At 34.6% G+C, this 22610-nt stretch overlaps 1 protein-coding gene across 4 annotated transcripts in view; it reads left to right on the top strand.

Annotated features, from left to right (window-relative positions):
- The window catches only part of CRPPA (CDP-L-ribitol pyrophosphorylase A), a 290868-nt gene that overhangs the window by 165324 nt on the left and 102934 nt on the right, over positions 1 to 22610 (top strand). For all 4 annotated transcript variants that reach the window (XM_011222602.3, XM_034668623.1, XM_034668614.1 and 1 more), the window contains exon 9: positions 16088 to 16219. In XM_011222602.3, the coding sequence (XP_011220904.2) occupies positions 16088 to 16219 (132 nt within the window). The remainder of the gene's footprint in view (positions 1 to 16087; positions 16220 to 22610) is intronic.

Below are 22610 nucleotides of genomic sequence, written 5' to 3'. Positions count from 1 at the left end.
ACCTTTTTGAAATTTTAGTCATGAAGGGATTCATACTGAGCTCCAAAATGAGGAATGATGAAATCCTTGTACGAAGTGGTGAATAGAAAGAACTGTCTGCTATTACAAGTTTTAGGGGATCTTTGCTTATGGGTAAATGGTTAGTAGAAAGTTTTTGTTGCAGGATATTAGAATTCCCTGAGATGAGTTGTGTTGGGCATGTAACTGATGCTGTGTCAGGAAGTGATTGTCCTGGGGCATACCTTGCTAGTTTTCATTGATTCTTGTAATGAATTATGGTTATTTTCAGATAGTGATGTTCTAATAGAATATGGAAATAGAACAAATTCCAGAGTACTTTTTCTAAGTTTAATGAATTAATTTTTCTTGATTAAGCACAGGGTTTGAAATTGCTATTTATTTTCCTAATTTGTGCAGTTTACTGAATTCAGTCAGATGAGCAAAATTGTTAATGAATTTATTTGCTGGTGCTTTCCATCTAAATCAGTTCATAAAATTTAACATGAAATGTGCAGGAGGCAAATAATGAAGCTAGCCCTCTTTGTTATGCAGCTTACATTAATTTTAGGCCTAGAAAAGGAGTTGAACAATTGGTTTGATCACTCACTTTTTAAAAAAATATGCCTGGGGATTTCTCCTACTAGTTTGTTTGTTTGTTTGTTTGTTTGTTTTTTGTATACTGGATTCTATTTTAAATATGGACCTTTAGCTCAATTGTGTTATGCTACTTCTTTACAAAGATGGAACCAAATATCTTTTCACTATAATTTATTTTACAATTACATGTCATACTTCATATATATTATGTTGACTTCTTATTATATAGATTCAGTCAGGCTTGGTATATGTTTATATATATTTTAAGATTTACATATATACGTATTAAGATTTTATTTATTTGAGATAGAGAGCATGAGTAGAGGGGAGGGACAAAGGGAGAGGGTGAAGCCAACTCCCTGTTGAGCAGGGAGCTAGACAGGAGGCTGGATCCCAGGACCCTGAGATCATGACCTGAGCTGAAGGCATATGCCTTCACTGAGCCACTCAGGTGCCCCTGGGCTTGATATATTTTTATTATACTATTTTAAAAGATTGTATTTGTTGGAGAAAATAAGTTACATTGTTATAAAGGTGGTGTTAAATACGAATAATTGACTGTTATTTTAAGTTTTAGGAGATCTTTGGCATGGTAAGGATGATATGCCTGGAGTGGGGCTCAAGGTACAAGGAGTAGGTCTGCAAATAAGTGTCTATTAACCTTCATGTCTGTGAGTTTAAATTGAGATTCTTTATCTGACAACAGATGGGATGCCCTTGAAGCCATTTAAGTGACTTCTCTTCCTAAAACTATTTTCCATGTTAGAATGTGTCGTTAAGGCCTTTTGCCTTTGTATAACCCAATATGTATGTGCTTTATTTATGCACAAGTATAGGAGAGCAATTCCCATTATAGCAGTCATGTTATATCATGAGTCAGGTGGTATAGTATTCCTATCTTGAGCATTTTTGAGAATTTTTTATACTTTAATCCTTATTTCAGGACTTCTGGCTTATTGATTGATTGCTTAATTCTTGCATCTGTCCCTTTCTTATTTATCTTCCTCTTTTTGTAGTCCACTTTTTATTAGGTTAAGTCTAAATCTTTTCACATTCATTCTTTTTTTTTTCCTTTGGTCTCTTTAAAAAAACAGTTGCAAAATGCAAGATTAGTCTTCACTCCAAAGAACCTATCCATTCATGTCTATCCCAGGCCCTACCTTCTAAGAATGATTCCTTAATCATTAAAGTACTAGTGCATCTTCTTCTCTATTCATTTTAAACTTATTTTAAGTGTAATGTACTTAGTGCTCTACAGTGAACTATCCTATTCTCTTGATTACCTAACTGATGACTTATTATAGATAAATTTAACATTTGTTGAACATCTGTGTGACAGGCATTTTGACGTACACGTATGCTTTTTAGTAATCTAATTTTTTAAAACTGCATCTTTAGAAGAATGTTTCAGATTATTTTATCTTACTGTGTTAAGTAAGGAAATAATTTTATTTTCTTTCAAAGATGAAGGTTTTTCAATAACATAAATTTAATCCAATGTCCGGAGTTAGCTTAGGAAGTGATCTGGTGGCTGGGAGTTCACAGCATATCTTGGTCACTGTTCTTTCTATTCACCATCCCATTGTATTAGAGGTTTTAACTAGATCTCTTTGGAAAAAAAGGGCAGAAATTGTGCACCTAGGTGGCTCCATCCATTAAGCATCTGATTCTTGATTTTGTCTCAGGTCATGATCCCAGGGTTGTGAGATGGAGCCCCCCATCAGTTCTTATGGTTCTCTCCCTCCCTCCCATCCTGTCTCCCTGTGTGCTATCCACCTACCCCTCCTTCTCTTAAAAAGAAAAGAAAAATGGGCAGAAAAGCCTAGAATAGATGATCAGAAGAGATCTGAAGGCTATGAGAGGAATCTGAAATTGGGAAGACTGAGCAGGGCCACGACTTTTAGGAGTAGGGGGAATATCATTTCTCTATGGCCAAAGCAGTGCATGGAATAGTCAGCATTAGAAAGAGCTGGATTTGAAACAGACTAGACCGCACACTGGGGAGGTTTGGGGACTAGGCAGGAAAAGGTCAAAGTGGGCCTTCTACGTTTGAATGCTATGAAGCATCCCTGCTCAGTAGAAACTGATGTGATTAGATTTCTATGTACATTCTGGATACAGCACAGAGAACAGATGAGTGACCAGAGAGTTTCCTTGATGCATTTGGTTGAGTTAGGAGGCTATGACAGTAGTCTGAGAAATAATGGTGGTGGCTGGGACTAGGGTTGTTTTAGAGTGAATGGGCAGAAATTGCTGGAATCAAGATATATTTAAGAAATAGAAACACAAAGAATTTGTGCTTGATTTGATAAGAGAGAGGAGGTATAATTTCAAATTTTATGTCTTGTGAAACTGAGTGAATAAGATAGGGGACATTAGAGAAGAATCTTTCTGGTGTGTTTCTGAAGGTTGAGTTATAGGCAGGCGATTACCACACATTTGTTCACCGAGATAATTAAAAAGATTCCATTCATATTCAAAAGCTTTCTATTCATCTGTGTGTGTGTGTGTGTGTGTTTGTATGTACAGAATCTCTTACCCTAAAACCAACTTGGAAAGACAAGTTACATTCCTCCAACGCCTCCTTAATACTTGAGTTTTAATAGAATTCCAGGTAAAGGTATAATTTTTAATAAATCTTCATATTATAATGCTTTTGCCAAGTCTTACTTGATGGATCACGTTGTACGAACTATTTCCTGTACCACGATTTGATATTCAAAGAAAAACACAATTGAAAACAAAAACAAAAATCAAAACCTTGTTCATGGATTGAATCATTAGTAGGCAGGAAGATGGTAAGAATATTATCAGGCCTAAGCGCTATTCCTTTAGGATAAAAATTTATAGCCACCTAAAAATAGATTACTTCTGCAGTTTTCTGGAAAGCCTGAACTGTTCTTTTATTCAAAGTATAGAAAGGTGCTGGAATCAGTGCAGAAAACTTCTTCATCCCAACATGCTTTGGCTTGAACCCTGTTTGCAATAAGTTTGTATGTGATACTTTTGAAAAGTACAGTGATTAAATTTTCAGGCAGCAAAGGTTTTATTTTATGGGATTTTGAAGCTTATACTTTACTTAAATGCAGGGATACTTGATTCACTAGTGCCTGCTAAGGTGGAATGTAGCTAGTATTGCCAAGATAATCCTAGTGTTGGCATTGGAAAATTCTTATTTGGAAATGACTGGACTGGTTAAAGTCACCTGCATGTTTCTTTTAAGTACTCTGAGATTGTACCCATTCCTAGATTTTTTGAGAGAGAATTATGTATTTCAATTTTTTAATGTAATGTGTTTATGGTAATGACTGAGTTTTGGTTTTTTGCCCAACCAGTGAGAACTAACTGTGATCCTATGTGTTTTGCTCTTCCCATTTCTAAGAAATGGAACTCCCACTACATTTATAATCCTCAGACCCTCTTCTCCCCCTGCAAATGTGGCCTGCTAATGCTTATTAGTATAATTATGTTAATGTTGGTAATAACAGACACTTAACTGAGTGCTTGAAATAATGAATCACTATTCTTTCCTTTTAATATAAATGATCCCATTTAATCCTTAGAGCAGTCCTGAGAGTTGAATAGCATAGATGCCATTATCCTTGTGCTCATTTTACTTTACCAAATGATGTTTTGTTTTTAGGGATGTCAATACTTGCCCCCCTTGAGTAATAGAAACCTGGATTGTTGAAGAATAAAAGGATCTGAAAAACCACTCAGTAGGATGCTTTTATAAGAGATAATTCAGGTCATTTTCTCTGCCTGGATTGAGATAATTTTTTTTATATTAGGGGTTGGCAAATTTTTCTTATACAGAGCCAGGTAGTAAGAGTTTTAAGCTTTTTGGGCCAATACGGTCTTTGTTAAAACTACTGGACTCTGCCATTCTAGTGCAAAAGTAGCCACGGACAAGATGTAAAGGAAAGGGTGTGGCTGTGTTCCAGTAAACCTTCATTTACCAAAAAAAGGCAGGAGGCTGGATTGGACACGCGGGCTGTAGTTTCCTAGACTTTGGTTTAGATTTTCAATCCTAAATGACCAATTTGCCACTGTTACTTGGTACCTTTGTCTAAAATACCTGTTAGATGTTTCTCGAGTAGGCATATACTCTCGGGGTCATCAAGTCTCCTGATTTAAAGTATCACTCATGTGCCAATTCATACTTTCTGTCTCCAGTCTTCATCATTCTTCTCAGTTTTGAGAAGAATGTTCAAGTGCATAATGTTAAAAAAAAAAAAAATTGGAATGTGTCGTCCTCTCTCCAAGAGCTGTGTCTCTCCTGGCAGTCTCTTCTGTTTCAGTCTGACCTCATCATTGCTACTATGACAGCGTTTGCTAATCCCCGCTAATGGGGAGGTACTGTATTTATTAAAACCTTCTAGAGGCTCCTCATCCCTTGCTGGACAAAGCTCAGTCAGATCCTAAAGCCGTGGCCTGGCCTGGTTCTTGCTTACTTTCCTCACCCTACTTCTCATTGCCTCGCGGTGCAGTTGGCTCTCTGCTAATGAACTCCTGTAGCACGCGTATTGAGTTTGGTGAGTTTTTTGACCTGAGACACCATTTTTTCTAGTGTTTCTCTTGCCTGACTCTTACGATCCTTAGAATTTGAATGATCATATTTCTTTTTGGAATCCTTCCTTTGCTCAGGGTCTTTTCCCGTTTCCCAATGAGCATGTGTAGGCATTCAGAAATGTTCATTGACTTGAACTTGCCTTGGCATTTCTAGTCATGATGGCTCCTGTTCTATCCGGTTGCAGCGTTGCCTACCACAGGGAGATGCTCTGTGGTGACTTGCAGGAATGAGGGTGGCTACGTATGCATCTCAAGGAATAGCTATGTTCTCTTAAGGAGCATAATACTACATCTATCTGAGTTTTAAGGATATTATTTACTATGTATAAATTTAAACTATAAATTTTACTATCTTGGTTTATGTTATCTTTCTCTTTAGTATGGTTCAATATTTTTTCCATGTTGCCTTTTTTGAAAAAGAAATTTTATTTCCATTCAGCAACTCTAATTGTTTAATTTACATATACATTTTTTTAGATTTTGTGAATCATATCTTTATGCTTCATGTTAGGAAGCACATCTCATTGTGTCTATAAAAGGCTGATTGTATCTCAAGTTATTTTCTATATTTACCCTAAAAAGTAGCTTTAACCTTTGAAGTGTTTCTCATTCCTAAGAAGAAATCTATTTTTCTCTTAAAAATTGAACTTGGGGGTAACATTTTGGGCAGAGGCTTACCTTTTATATTTATTTCAAAATAACTTCTAAGTGGCTTACTACTATATTAAGCAAATTGTAAAATATGTATTTGTGAGCATTAATTTGATCTTTTAGTTCACGTTAACAGCATTTACTTGTAAACTTAAGAAGAAATATTAGGTTATTTGAAGACAAAAATTTGAAAGCAAGGGTTATGGATTATAGTTGGTGATTTCTTTTCTTAGTCTGTTCCTGCCTTTTATTTGGATTGTGCAATACACTGATCTGCTAGATAATTATAATATTAACAGATGAAGAAGATTTTTTCTTAGAATCTTCTTCAGTTAATCCAGAAGCCTGAAAGTGAGAAGGTTGTGCACTTGTCATAAATATAAAATTGAAGAAAAAGTTACCTTCAACCCTATAATAAATGTTAAGATTGCAGTATATCAATAGAATGTGATATTTCTCTCATTCATCTGTGTTTCTCAGTTTATTCTTATTCTGTGATGAAAGCATGTGCCAAGCAGATGTTTCTTAGCTCTGGCTGGCCATTCATTTGAGCTCAGCACACATATGCTGTGAGGGTGTACTTCCTTGTACCATTCTATGTATGCAGACTTGCACAGGCCTGGATTTTAAAAAATATGCAGTATGTCTTTCATTTTAGGCATTGTAGTTTTTATTTCTAGAAGTTTGATTTTTTTCCTTTTTGTGTCTTCTATTTCCCTAGTTAACTTCTGAACAAATGATAAAGTTATGGTACCCGTTTTAATATCCTTGTCTGCTAATTGACACATTGAGTTCTGAGTTAATTTCAAGTGATATATCCATCTCCTTTTTATGGGTATGTTCTTCGTGCTTTATAAACCTGAGAGAGTGTGTGTGTGTGTGTGTGTGTGTGTGTGTGTGTGTGTGTGTGTATGTGTGTTTAAAGTGTGCTATGCAGATTTTTAATTTTCATCTAACTTGGAAAATTTTCCAGCTATATTGTTTTTTGTGCTTTACACTTAACTGGATACTCCAATTATCTATATGTTAGATTGTTTGAAGTTGATCCATATCTCACTAATTATCTGTTTATTTTTCCCTTTTTTTCCTTTGAGTCTTTTTTTTCTCTTTCATTTTAAACAGTTGCTATTGCTACATTTTTAGATTCACTAATTTTCTGCAATGTCTTATCTGTTAATCCCCTCCAGTGTATTTTTTTTTTTAAATATCAGATGATATTTTCATCTTTATAAATTAGGTGTAGGATTCTTTTACAGCTTCTTTTTTTCTACTGAACACATTCATTCTTTCCTAGAGCTTTGTGAACACGTGGAACAGAGCTGTCAAATTGTTTTAATGTCCTTTTTTGTTCCAACAAATGTGTCACTGCTGAGTTGGTTTTGATTGGTTTTTCTCCTTAGGGGTCATATTTTTCTGCTTTTTTGGACTTTTGATATTTTTTGATTAGCTGTTAGACTTTGTGAGTTTAACCTTATTGGGTGCTGGATATTTTTTTTTATTACTATGAGTATTTTTGAGCTTTTTTTCCTGGAACATAGTTAGTTGGAAATATTTTGATCCTTTTAGGTGTTGTTTCTAGGATTTTTAGGTCAAACTAATTTAGTATGTTTAACGTAGGTCTAATCATTCTTCACAACTGAGGCAAGAACCTTTTTAATATTTTACCTAATGCCCTGTAAATTATGAAGGCTGATGGCTTCCACCATTATTCCTGTGCGTCAGGCACAGTTCTATCTAATCTCCTCCAGTGAATTTTTCCCCACCTCAGCTTGTTTGTATTCTCAAATGCATGTACTGATCAGTACTCTGCTGAATATGGGAGAGAGTTAGTCTGATAATCATCAGCCTTCTCACTCCTTGCACCTCTCTCTCCTCTGGAACTTTGCCTTGCTTACCCACCTTGGTCTCCCTAGGCTCTGAAACCCACATAGCCACCTCTCCCTTCAGTGTGCCATAGGCTGGAAACTGTTTTAAGAAAGTAAGTTGGTACAGACATAGGGTTTGTCTCATTTGTTCTCCTCTCAGAACTGTCCCTTGTTGCCAGGTGTGTCATATCTTAAAAATCTTTGTTTTGTTTAGTTTGTGTACTCAGCTTATTTGTTTGAAGTGGAAAGGTAAGTTTGGTCCCTATTACTCCTACTTAGGCAGAAATAGAAGCTGGACCCATCTCAGTTTCAGTTTTATTTTTGTACGTTCATATTGATCCATATCTTCAGAAATAAAATAAGAGAAGGCTCAGTCAGTTTTAGGTCAGACTCTGTAATAATTTTTTATATTCCAGATAGAATTTTTCCAGTACTTTTACTAGTAGGATTTTAACTAGTAACTTAACATGTAGTCAGGAAAGAAAATCCTTTTTATAACGCAGGCACATAAGTTAATGACCAAAAAAAAAATAATGTGTTATGTGATGAGCATGACATTATACAAGCTTTGTTTGTTCTAGACAAGTACAGTCCATTAGCACTTTCTGCAATGATGAAATGTTTGATTGCTATACTCAGGTCTACGGTAGCCACTAGCTACCTGTTGCTAGGAGCACTTGAAGTATACCTACTGCATTTTCAGTTTTATTTAAATTTAATAAATCTGAATTTCAGTGTAAATAGTCACATACGGCTAGTGGCTATTTTAGTAGACCAGCCTTTATATTGGATCAGTTCTATTTTTTTTTAAAGATTTATTTATTTGTTCTTGGGTGAGGGTAGGGTGCAGAGGGAGAGGGAGAAAGAGTCTTAAGTAGACCCCCCCACACATACTGAGCCCAGAGCCCGATTTGGGATTTGATCCTATGACCCTAAGATCATGACCTGAGCTGAAACCGTGAGTCCGATGCTTAACCAGCTGAGCCACCCAGGTGCCCCAGGTCAGTTCTCTTACATGATGTAGTTTCATGAAAAAAAAAAAAAATGTTCTCAGAAATAAAAAGTTTAGTTAGCACTTTATTTTAATCAAAAATAGTCCAAAGCAAAGCACCATTGATCTTCTAATTTGTTATTGGAAGCACTGTAATTAGAATTTCTGGGAATTATATTTTCCTCTGAGGCTAATGTTTTTAAATTTCCTTAAATTAGCACAGTTTTTCTGTATCTTTTACATAATTATGTAAGTTTAACATTATCAAATCATTCAAAAGCAATATTGATAAGATCTTAATTTGCTGTGTTTCTACTGCTTTTGGTTATTACAGTATGAATTTCCTGGGATCAAAGAGAGTTGAGGTTATTGAATGCTCCCAAATGACCACTCCTGAAATTGTTTAAAAAATGTTAATTACTGAGATTGTTAAAATATTTTTGCCATACTTAAAAAAAGGCATAGGATGAATCTGTGGAGGCTATGCTAATATGGCTTCCGTGCATCATATACCTGCATTTTGATCTCCTTGATCATGTTTTTGAATACTTTTTGTTTTTGCTATATAGTATTCAAAACGTTTCCTCTTCTGAAAAGGTTTTTTATGGTTTTGCTTTTTGAAACAAAAATGTCAAGAACCACTTTAAAAAGTAGGTATATAAGTAAAATAAATTGTTATAAGTTTAAATGGACTTCGTAGTGCCTAGGGTGAGGTACCTTTATTCGTGAACTCCAAAAATACTCATTATTTATTTTTTAATGTAATGCTTATCTAGATCATCTGCAGACAACCTTGACAATAATTGCAGATTGTTGATTAATGTGTAATAAACTTATGTAAAATAAAATTTTGACAAGTCATTAAAATATATAAAGAGGATTATACTAAACTACATGATACTAGTCCAGCAAGTCAGTGCTTCATATTAATCATTGGGCTTGCTGTTACCTTTTGATTCTAAAATTTGTTACAGATGGTACAGATGTTAACTGTAGAGGTGTATAATGCTTCAGGTAATTGTCCCATAATACAACAGGGGCAGATTTCTGTTCTTATAGGAGAAATATCTTGTGAAATCTGAAAAAAAAATCATTTTTAAACATGTTTGCAAGCTAGTTAGGTTTTCCTATTACCTGTTTAAAAATGTGAAGTACTGGTTTCATTATTTCTTTGATCTTTTACATAAGGATCTGAAACAAAATGGGTGTACGAGTATAACATTTGTGTTGATACTATAAAACTTAATTACTTTTTAATTCTTTGAATCAATAAAAAATTTGAATCTTTTGTATGGCTAATATTTTAATGTGAAATACTATTTATTTGCTACTTTGGTTAAATGCCCTCATTTCTCAACCTAATAGTTTTGCTGGTATTTTAAGATTTATAGATGAGTTGTTAAACATTTGCTCTGAATTTTTATGATAGCTTACAACTTTTAATTAGCTTCTATTCATCAGAATTATGCATTGAATTGCTTGATGGTGTTGATTTAAACTTGTCCCAAAATAGGGCTCCTGGGTGGCTCAGTTGGTTAAGCATCTGCCCTTTTGGCTCAGGTCATGATCTCATGGTCCTGGGATTGAGTCCCAAGTCCTCTCTTCAGTCAGGCTCCCTGCTCAGCAGGGGGTCTGCTTCTCCTTCTGCCCCTCCCCCCCAACTCATGTTCACTCACACTCTCTCTTGCTCTCAAATAAATAAAATCTTAAAAAAAATAAACTTGTTCCAAAATGAAATGATTCAACATTAAAAGTTCCTTTTTCTTTTTAAAAGTACAATTAAAAAAATGAAAGTATAGTTCATTCATTTTCTTTAATAGAATCCATGTAATTCATAAATATTTGAGGTGAGGTGACAGTTTCTCTAAAGTTATTTTTTAGTACCTAAAATAAACTCTTAGTTTGATCTGCTTAATATTGATCAGTTTCATCTTTTGTTAGATCTCCCTGTATCTCTTTTGAAAAATGGTGCTGTGAGATGCTGGGCTTGATTGACACAATTTACTTTCCTATACAGATACAGATAATTTTGCAATATCTGTTGTGTAGATTCAGAGAGTCTCTGGTCTATCTACCAATTCTTTCTAACTTATTTGATAATTAGCATAACTTTGATTTTGACCATCCTTCCTTCCACTTTGGTGGGCATTAAGCAGTACATATTTGGATATATACTGAAGCTTCGAAAATTGACTTTTTATTCAATTAACAAAGACTCTGTTTCCTCTCCTACCACAATTCCTGACTCCCTTCTCAGGCCTGTTAACTTGGGTTCTGGAATGAGGCAGAAGTGTTAAATGTGGGGTTATGGAACATTCCTGAGGTTTTAAAGAATATTGTACTTGATATTAATTTTTGTCCTTTAGTTAATGTACCTGTCCTCAGAGACAAATGAAAAATTACAAATTAAAGTATAAAAAATTAATTGCAATTCATCTGGGGCCAGGGATATATTAAATGGTTACTAGACAAATATAAAGCATGTGTAGAACTGAACGTAGAAGACATGAGGCACAGAGGAGCATTTTCCAAACTCTGAGTGCCAGAAACCTTGCCCACACACAAAGCCATGAAACTACCCATATGTTAAATGTTTAAGCAGTTTACTAGTTTATAGGCGTCGATTTGCTATGTTAAAAAAAAAAAAAAAAAGAAAGACCTCCTTTTTTGGGGGGGAAGTGTAGGAAGATATTTTTACCTTTCTTATGTATGCATGAAAAAAAAACTGAGAAATGGCATTCTAAGGGAGAAATATTATAACTGTACTTTATAAGCAATAACTGAGTGAACAGTTCAAAAAGAGATCAAAGAATATCTACTTGATGTAGCTATAAGCAAATCTGCAGAACTCAACCTAGATGAAATGTTTTGCTACATTTCTTTGGATGCAAGACTATCCATCCTGTAAGTTTGTTTTATTAAGACAAAAACATTTACATTTCTCTTGAGCTATCATCATTTTGTAACCCTCTCCTGTAGTTGTATAAACCTGCCCTGTCTTTAAAATTAAAATTGATTGCTTTATTGTACCACTGGAATTTTTCCTGGAATTCATAAGTAACTGGCGTATTTTAGAAGTTCAAAATTAGTAGCACAATGTAAAGTACATGCTTAAGTTCCATGGTATTGGTATTAGTAAATACGTCTTCTGGAGATTTTCTTCTGTTAATCATGTCATCAGACCCATCTGGTGAAAGAGAATTTTGAGAAGCATCTGACTTCTTCATGCTTGAATTTTGTTAACCTGCTAATACATTTCCTAAGGTCAATATCCATATCTGTTTCTTTAAAAGTTGATTATGTCAACTAGTACAATGTTGAGCACGTTCTTATGTTTTAGTACATTTCTTAAAGTTTCCTTATAATTTAAGTACTGGTTACTTAATGGGCAACATAGGTTGATGGTTTGATGGGATAACATAGGCAATTTGTAGATGTGTAAATACCTTGCCTAGAATTCACTTTTATGCACGGTTTCCTTAATTCATGGAATGTGTGGTAAATAGCATTGCCCTACTGATTTCTTTACATGCCATTATCTTTTATCTTTCCAAAGAAATAGGGTGTGTTGTGTCTAATAGATCTTCACCTGGAGTGAAAGTCTTCCAGTCCTTGTTTGACATTTCATGACTTGGTGAGAACCAAGTCATGTGTGCTTTGTTTTTCAAGTCACCGTTTTTGCTACAATACATGTTTCTGAAAAAAAAAAATTAGCTTCTATGTGATCGGTAAATAAGGGAGTTAGGTCTGTGTATTTTGAAAGTGGCATCAGTTCATACGCAACTTTTCCTAGATAAGAGCAGTCAGAAATACAGGAAAAAAAAATTATAACCTTGGAAGGAGAGGAAAAACCCCTCAGTTTAGCTGCTGCACTGGAAGCAGAATCTGTTCCAACTCTGTTTTTATATGTTTGGTACATTAGTTTTTAAGACAATGCAGTAACATCTATGTTCATTGATTTGGAAAGTGTGTTCTCATAATTCAGTCGAATATTTTGTCTTATGTATTCAAATCTATGTTCTTAATAAGGTTATTTTATAATTTGTTATTATCCACTATTCGTCTTTATGTGAATTAATAGTTTTTGCTTAAATTAAAACGATTCATCTTGCTACAACCTTCATTTTTGGTAGTGTTTGCAAGATATGTCTTGTTCATCCTTTTATTTTGTGCTTTTTGGAAGAGTTTGCTTTATACATTTTAACTAGCATATAGATTTTTCTTAAAAATCGAATCTGATAAATCTGTTACTTAGGAAACAGTTAAATGTGTTCAATTTATTTGTATTTTATATTTGAGATTCTTTTTACAAGCTTATTGTTACTGCTGTTGTCCAGTTGTTATGTTCGCTACTTTAATTTCTGCCTATAATTTGCTGCATTGATACAAATAATCCTTTCCTCCCTCTGCAAGTTGAAAAGCTATACAATAGAGTTGTATATAGCTTTAATTAAATACCATTATTTTTAAATATACATAATTCACTAAGTTAACTCAGTGTAAGATCATTAATTTGTCCTTTTTTTTTTTTTTTTAAACAAAACAGTTTCAGCACACTTTTTCTCTTGAGCCTTCTCATTCCAATATAATTTATTCTTGTGGAGAGTTTTAGTTCTACCACTTTTAAACTCCCAAAGTTATTAAATTTAGGCTCTCTTTTAGGATGATTTTTTAGGAAAATAGAAAAATGAGCACCGGCTCCCAGCTCTGACTTCTAAGAGAGGTTCCCTTGGCAGGTGCACTTCCTCCTGAGCCAAGTTCAATGGCAGCTTTGCAGTGCAGAGCTTCAGTCCCCGATTGTATCCATCATTCCTTCGCCAATTAATACATTACCAGCATTTCTGTTCTTTAATTTCTGTGCATTTTAAATCTGTAAGGAGGCTGTAATTACAAAGTAGAGTGGTTTTATCTTTTCTGCTGCTTGTGCTTTTTTTCCCCACAAACCCCTTCTGCACCCCCCTTTATTTTACTCTGAGATTTTTCAGAGCTGAAAATTTGTTAGGAAGACTTGTATTAAACAAGAAATGTCTGTTTGCCTAAGTTTCTAGGCTAGCAGTAAGGTTGCCCAGACTGTGCATTGCAAAACTCTAGAACATTCCATTCACATAAAGTATGTTGGACATGGTAGCTCCTGGTGTTTCATGGCATCTAAATATTACAGATAATTACACAAGTAAAAGTTAAATAGTACTATGAGGCTTGTAACAGCAAACAGCAGTGTTGTTCCTTAGTCCAGATGGTATGGGGCTATATGTAATGACCTGGCCGTATGGGCCCAGGAGAGAGTCTTAGTCTCAGCCAGTTCGTTAACTTTAGATTAATAACATGACTGCAATTTCATAAATTGCCTGGAGTTTGGAGAATTAGCCTGTTTTTTTTTTTTGTTGTTGTTGTTTTTTTTGTTTTTTTTTTTAGCAAGCCCACAACCAGCAATTTTGGCTTCAGAAAGATATTTTAAACTCACAATACTAGAAGAAGCCTGTGGCACTAGTTTATGCAATGTCATAAAAGACTACAGGACAGGAGAAAAGGCAGAAATGGACATATCTCTTCAGCTTTTGCCCTTGAGCTTGTAATTTCACATCAGTATAGGGCCTGCCTCTTTTCCCCTCCACTTTTCCTCCACCCTCTCAAGGGGGAGCGAAGGAGATCACAGGCTCAGGCTACAAATAGGAACTAGTATCTTTTTAACAGCTGATAGGTGTTAGCTTCCAGGTCTCAGCTAGGAGAACACCTGGTTACAAGTTAAATTACCCTGAAGGAAAGTCTAGTATTTATAGTTCATTCACAATTATTCCAGCCTGGCTGTGGTTCACCAGTCTCAAATTATATTTGCTGTAAGCATTGTTGCCTGGTGAAAAATCTGAAATTTCATTTTTATAAGTTTTCAGGGAATCGCTGCTAGGGGAAGGTGAGCTCAAGGTCACAGGAGTCACATTGTCTTTTCGGTAGATAATAAAGCCTGAGACCCCTTTGTGCTTTTTATCTTCCAATATTTCCTTTTTTTTTTTTTTTTTTGCTTTTTTGTCTGTTCTTTTGGTTTCTTAATGGATAGAGCATTTTAAGGAAAAAAAAGTCTTCATTGTCACTTTAGATTTTAAGAGGGGTATTTTATTTATTATTTATTTATTTATTTTTAAAAGATTTTATTTATTTATTCGACAGAGAGAGAGACAGTCAGCGAGAGAGGGAACACAAGCAGGGGGAGTGGGAGAGGAAGAAGCAGGCTCCCAGTGGAGGAGCCTGATGTGGGGCTCGATCCCATAACGCTGGGATCACGCCCTGAGCCGAAGGCAGACGCTTAACCGCTGTGCCACCCAGGCGCCCCAATAGGGGTATTTTAGGAGGTAACTATAATGAAAAGGTCCAAGAAATAGTAACTGAGTATCTATTGAATTAATATACATACATGTCCTCACATGATTTTCTTTTAAAATGGATTTTAAGTGCTTTTTCCTAGAAAAGCAAAATGCGATGTGGTAGGTGAAAACTCATTCCCGTGTGTTACAGAAAGAGCATAGATTTTGTTTCGTACTTTCTGCAGAGCATATTTTTATATGAATGAACAGAGGAAGAGAAGGGATTAGTATACGGGTTTCAGAGTAGAGTAGGTTTTAAAATGCTTCTAGATAGTAAATACATGTAATTGAACAAATTATAATTCTTGAGAGTTTCTTCAATTTGGTATTGTGAAAGAATACAAAAGTTGGAGTGTTCATTCTGTATGTGCATTTGCATCTTATTTGATACTATTGTGATTTAGACATTTTATGTCCCACAAAAATCAACAATACTATACAACTGCAGTAATTTGAAGGAGCAAGCTCACCCTGAGCTCCTTAAAATTTAAATGAAAAATAATGTTTAAAAAAATAGTCATTGGAATAATTTCAAGAAAAATACTGTTTAACACTGCTAAAAATTATATATAAAATTCTGGATTTAGTCTAAGAAATAGATGATTTATTAAGATTTCAGTTATTTGAAAGGGGTTCTTCTAAAAATATTTATGAATGTAATAGATAAGCACTCCCCTGAGTTTTATTGATATTGATAATTCATATGTAATAGTTCTATGTAGCCTAGTTTCAAATTATAAATTAAATTGAACAAATGGTTGAAATCATATATTCTTTATACATTTGACCCTGACAGAAGTAGAATTAGAATATTAGCATTTTATATTTTTCATCATTGTGTTCTCAATGACTGTTCACTGCCTTTGTATTTGTAAAGGAAGATTCATCAGTTTTAATGAGGAATTATGGTTGAAATGCTTATCTAGAAATTAACACAAACTGATAAAAATTACAATAATGTAATTGTGTTTTGAGCTTCTTTAATGTTACATTTTTCAAAGGAAAATGAAAGGAATGGTTATTCTAATGTTACCTACTGTATTATTTTGCAGGTATATTTTCTTGATTATAAATCAGTACCTTTTGATCAGAAAATGGAAAACCTAATGCAGATTAGAGACTATGCAAAGGAAGTGAAAAAAAGAAATATTTTATTATGCGGTCTTCTTATATATTACCCACAGGTAAGTAATATTTTGTCTTTTGTAGACTACAGTTTTAATGGAGGGAACCTGATTTGTTAAAAGGAAAAATACATTAATGATAAGAAAAATTTTGGCTGGAAAACTGTCCATGTTCTTTCATAGGTAGAACCTCTCTTGAGGTGAAAATTAAAATGAAAACAAGTGTTCTGATGAAGGAAAAACAATAAAAGATGAAATTGGTGAATATCTTATACTAAGTAGCCCACATGGGATTGCCAGATTTATCAAATAAAAAAATACAAAATGCCTGGCTAAATTTGAATTTCAGATAAACAAATTATTTTAATTATGTCCTAAATTTGGAATTTGAAATTAGAAATGCAAATTGAACCAGACTTTTGTATTTAACTGAGTTCAGAACGCAGCCATTTGTATAATTTGAAATGGCTTGTTTCTTTTATGTTGTGCTAAAGATGTTGGTGATCAGGTTTTTAATTACTTGAAAACAACGCTTGACATTCATATAATAAGAGGGCGTGCTGTTTAACTAGAGAAAAATTCTTATTGTCACTCTATTAATAGCAGAAAGTTAAGCTGAAGGCAAAATGAATTAGCATTATAGATTCTCAGTGCAAAGAAATGCTATTTAAATCAAACTCTTTGGAGACTCTGTTAGGGAAGATGGATTTGCCCTTTGTGCATAGATACCTTTTGTTGAAATTGCAGACTGCTTTGTAGTGTCTTAGAGGTACCCCACAAGAGTCAAGAAAGTGAAATAGTCTAGCGGGTTTTTATTGGTCTGGAATAAAAGTGATTTGGTTTTGACCAAGGAATGACAGGCATTTAAAGTTGTATTGTTGAAGAATAACAGTTTTTATTTGTGAAATATTTAAGGTACCCTTTTAGCCTGAAGGCAACAACATTTCTTTTGAAACAAATGGATTTTAATTAAATATAGGGACCATCTTTTAGCCAATTCCTTGGTTTTCTTTGAGGTGGTTTTCTCTGCTTCCATAATGTGTAAGTATGACCTCCGGTTAGTCATCAAGAATAAGGCAAAGCTGAATTTACTTAGGGTCATGGAACTATAATGTATTAGTGTTGTAGGGGCTATTGAAGTCAGGGCAGCCAAGGCCTGAAGAGATAGATGTATTTGCCCAAGAACAATGAATAACTGGAAAAGTAAGAATAAGAACTCGGGTCTGTATCTTTGTTCAGGAACATTCCGTCTTCAGCAGATTGTCTTTGGTTGTATTCCAGATCATTGTGGCTGGAAAAATCAGTTCTTGTGCCATGCAAAGGAGTCATGGATGCACACTCCTAATGCTGCACTATGCAGATATAAAAATAGGTCATTGAGAAAAATCCCCAAAGCTAAGGGACTTTCTTTTTCCTGTGATTTAGGCTAAACACAAAGGGTCTGTCTGCACTGTAGTTGATATTCCAGGGGGAGAGTATGGTCCAAATGAAATACAGCATGCCTAGTGAGATTTGAATTTCAGATAAACAATAATTTTTAGTACAAGTATGTCTGAAATATTGTAGGAAACATACTTGCACTAAAACTCTTTGTTATCCTGCCTGAAATTCAATATAACTGGGCATCTTGCGCTTTTATTTCCTAAACCTGATAATCGCTGTGGAGTTCATATTCACAACAAAATTGTTCATTCTCTACACATGAATGACATGGAGTTGCGTATCTTTGTGACTCAGCACCTGTGAAGGCTCCCTGATTGGAAAAGTGGCCTTGTTGAAAAAGAGGAGACTTTGTAGCCTACTACTTTGCAGCTACCCATTACTGTTTTGAGCAAATTTGGACCCGTTAAGCAAGCTGCCTACTTAGCTGTCAAGAGTGTGAAGAAGATGACCCTGCAAAAAGCCTACAAAATATGTCTCTCATCATTTTAAGAAACAAAGATAGCTTACTTGGGTGTTGTTTTCTTTTCTTAAAAATAGTGAAGATATCTGAAATATGTAAGAATGTTTAAAATACAGGCTTTACTTTTGTTCTTAAAGACACAGGTGCCAGTTGACTCTTACTAGGCTAATATGTCCAGTGCATAATTCCACCTTAAAGAGCATTTACCAAAGGATTCTGTGATGTTCATTAGGCCATTAAAAAGAAGCTATGGTTAAAAAATTGGGGAGGCATCAGTGAATAGAGTTAAGCAGATGTCTTCCACGAAGGGCTTCTTGCAAATTCTTAATATGCTGATGAACATTTCATATTTCCAAATTTGGGGACAAGGGGGCTATCATTTTCCATTTTGTACTGTAATCCTTTAAACATAGGCAACTCTGAGGCTAATACTCTATAAATGAAACTTCAGGATACAGTCCTCATAAATAGGCCCTACATAAAGAAACCACTACTGCTCAACAGTCTTTTGCTTTTTTTTTTTTTTTAAACTTCAGTACTAGTTTTTCCACTTAGCTAAATCAGTCTCTTTATTTTTGCGTGCCTACTTGACGAACATTCTATCAACACTAAGGATATGAAGATTCATAAAGTAGAGCTTCTGTCACTGTTAAGTGAGAAGACTTTGGTTCGTTCTTTCCATGATGCTGTCAGATACAGTTTTTTATAGAGTTCATATGTTGAACTTCATTCCCTAAACTAATGCATCGTTGTAATAGCCATTAGAGTGTTTTTGTAGATAGCTAATGTGTTTCCTTTTCAGTCTCTGATCAGTGAAACATAGATCAGTGAAATCTGGAAGGATTTTTAACCATTTTTCATAAGACATAGCATCAGGAGTTTCTTTGGATTGGCTTTCTGTCGATTGGTAACTCTTCCTTGGATGAGGGAATGCATTGGCTTCAGTGTCTATGCTAGACATACGGTCTTTCTAGTTTAAAAAAGACCTGCATTGTTATGTATATAGTATCACTGTTAATGTGCATGGTCTGGACGGCTTGGTGACTCCTTCACAGTGTTGATATATGTGATATTTATAGTTAAATAGAATTACATTAACTCCTTTTTTTTTTTTTTTTTAATACATGAGGCTGTTAAGTCTCTGTGTTTCTGTAAAGTTCTACACACATGTAGGACTTTCTGTGTTTGGTGAATTTAAACTTATTAGTTACATTTCAGTCTTTTATCTTTTTGAATTTATAATATAGCCTCTGATTAATTAAGCATACTTTCTTCATAAGGAAATAGTTCCAATTTGTGTACACCTTTAGGGAAGAAATTGATTTGGAAAAGGATAAGGATTGATTCCTTATTGAATATCTGTAAATGTTCTGCAATGTTACCCATGATCAATTATTGATAATTCTTTGATAATTCAGTTACCAACAAATGAATCTAATTGTATAATATTTCATCTCCATTTCTCTATATATTCTTTTTTTTTTTTAAAGATTTATTTATTTATATGAGAAAGAGAGAGAGAGAGCACAAGCTGGAGGAAAAGCAAAGGGAAAGGGAGAGGCAGACTCCCTACTGAGCTGGGAGCCCCACATGGGGCTCCATTCCAGGACCTGGTGATCATGACCCGAGCCAAAGGCAGATGCTTAACCAACTGAGCCACCCAGGAGCCCCATCTTCATATATTTTTTATTGATAGAAGAAATTTCGACAGATCCTTTGCTTAACAATGGATTTTTTTCTGGTCAGAGACATCATTTGTGAAATTACTGAATATGCTATTTCCTTAACTGTATCAATGTAGTAAAGCACAAATTAACTTTTTCCAAAATTGACTTTAAAATAATGTGCTTCCCTCAAAAAATTAATCATTTAAAATAGATTCTTAATGAGTAGCTTAAACTTAGATTTACGAATCAAGTGGCTGACTTGACCATTTATGTGTAGTATAAAGTTTCCTGACTTTATTGCCTACTGCTCAGTTTCTCAAGTTGTAAATGAATAAGGAAAGACTTGAAATTTATGCTCTAGATGAGAAATGTAGCATCAAGTTTGCCCTTAAAATTTGTTGAATGAATTTAAATCAAGTCCTATTCCCCTTTCTAAAATAACTCCACCCTCATAACTATGAATAATTAAAGCTAGGTTTTATAGCTTTATCCACATAAAGGATCTTAGTCCCTTTTTAAGTTTTATTTTAAATTTATGTATAAAATAATACTCTTCATCCTTTTACTCTAAGTTTGTGATGCAAGTCATCACTGAAGTCTATGATACAAAATGATGTATATTGGGAACCTGTTCTAATTATTTGAAAACCTATATCTGATGATAAAGCAGTGACGTTATAGACACTTAGTATTTCTGGCATGAAATGTTCAGGCCCAGAGTTTAGAGTTTTCAGTTTTAATTTTGCTGAAGTCAAATATTTTTATCCTTTGTTTTTTAAGGCAAACATTTACAAATATATATTTTTTTTAAAAAAATACTTCTTATAATGAACTGGTGAAATTACGTAAACTGTTTACTTGGGTTCTGTGAGCCATTCTAACAAATTAACAAATGCCGGGAGGGGCGTCATGGGAACCCCTGATCTATATATAGCCTGTTGGTTAGGAGTACAAATGGCCTTGACTTGGATTGCCATATGAACTGGCAGACAGTCATGTGGGGTTGAACCCTTAACCTGTATGGTCTATGCTAACTCCACGTAGCTAGTGTCAGAATTGTTTAGTGTGGAAGAATAAAACTCCACACATTTGGTGCTAAAAGTGTTGACAGTAGAAAACAGTTACCCATTTGGTCAGTATAAAACTTGATGTATCTGTTATCTACTGACTACCACTAGAGATCTTACAAATTGTGGACATTCTTTCAGCTTAAGTCCCTAGAGAAAATGCAAATCCGAGCCCAGCAAATTAACAATAGGTGTGTAATATGAAAAAATAAACTTTGTGTTACTGTAATACAACTTAAACTATACTGACCATTTCACAGAAGGAGCTTCTAGGTTAAAAGGATATTATTCCATTGGTAAGTATCTTTTTTTTTTTTGTGTAGACATTGCACCATTGAATGATTGAACCAAATGAGTTTTGCATTCAGCTTTATTTGTCCGCCTTCTTCTCAAAGATATCATGAAACATCTTTGTAGATATTTTCCTGAGGTCCATACGGAAGATTTGTACACTTTTCTCTTTCTTGAATAATCTACTGTTATTCTCAGAGGAAGAAATACGTTTGTTTTAATGAACTTAAAGTAGGCCCAACTGATGAATGATTTTCTGGGCCGATGGCTTATAAATACTGGTTTTTGGAAAAGTCCTTAGCTGGCAGTAATATAGTCCCCTGAGGAATTTAATAAATACAGATTCCTAGTCTGTACCTTAGGGAATTTATTTCAGTAGGTCTAGCTTATATCTGGGGCTCTATATATTTCATAAGCTCAAGCTCTGATGAATGTCTAATGTGAATCAGATTTGAATGACTGACTTAGGTCAGTGGGTCTTAAGTATATTGACATTTTGGAGTCAACTGTTGACCCTCTTTAATCTATAAAGGACTGTCACATTGGAGGAGGCTCTGGGATACCAGATGGCAGTGATGGAATGTTGTGATGAAGTTGAGTAAGGGAATGAAGAATGACCATTTGAAAAAGTTTCTAAGCTAACTGTGAGATCATTTCTTCTTGTTCATTAAGGACAAACATTCTAAGCAATCACAAGCTGTCTGGTTAATGGGGCAATTCTATTGATGAAGGTTCTTAGTTGTAAATATAATCCATGTCCATGATTATCTAAAAGAAAGATTTTATGGCATTTTGTAACTTAGAGAATTTCTGAAGAGTCATGGAACCAAATTGGATAATACCTAGCCAAGAACTGTGCAAGTGGCAGAAATGTTCAACCCCTCTGGGACTGTGATAGTAAAAATGCCTCCCATTACTGACTCTGGGTACATAAGATGCTAGGTAACCACAGATAGAAATTCTACCATAGCTGATCCAGAAAATACAAAGTCTCTGCCTTAGTCCTAGTTTCCCTGTTTCTGGCACCAACCCAACCTGCTCATTGCCACCTTTTAAGTTCCTACGTGTACATAGTAGAATCTGTAGAATGTTGATAAAGCAGAATCTGAGGAAACATAGTTTTTTTCTTCTGTAGTGTGTATAGCATGGAAATGAAAGCCGGAATTTGGTTGGAGAAGGTGTTGGTTGAGCCACTTTGCAGGATTAGCCCCATCAGTGGAGGTCATAGAATCTTGTCCTAGGTTGAAATCAGAGCACCTTTAACACATTATATTTACTATCAAGGGCTTGTCATTTGCCTGCATCCAGGATATCTGTATGGTGTCTTACTGTCACAATTACACATTTTTAAATAAAATTTTACACAGGAACTTTTATGATAATAAAATTTATGAATTCTATAAAATATACAAAGTCCTTTAGCAGTTTATTTAATCTGTGCATTCTACATGCTCAAGGATTTAGAGATAGAAGCACACAGGTACATGGTTAAAGAATTTTCCAAAACTATTAAAACTGATTAT

The sequence above is a fragment of the Ailuropoda melanoleuca genome, chromosome 1 (assembly GCF_002007445.2).
Source record: "Ailuropoda melanoleuca isolate Jingjing chromosome 1, ASM200744v2, whole genome shotgun sequence".
In the NCBI taxonomy this organism is placed as follows: Eukaryota; Metazoa; Chordata; class Mammalia; order Carnivora; family Ursidae; genus Ailuropoda; species Ailuropoda melanoleuca.
This window is presented reverse-complemented; position numbering and strand designations above follow the sequence as displayed.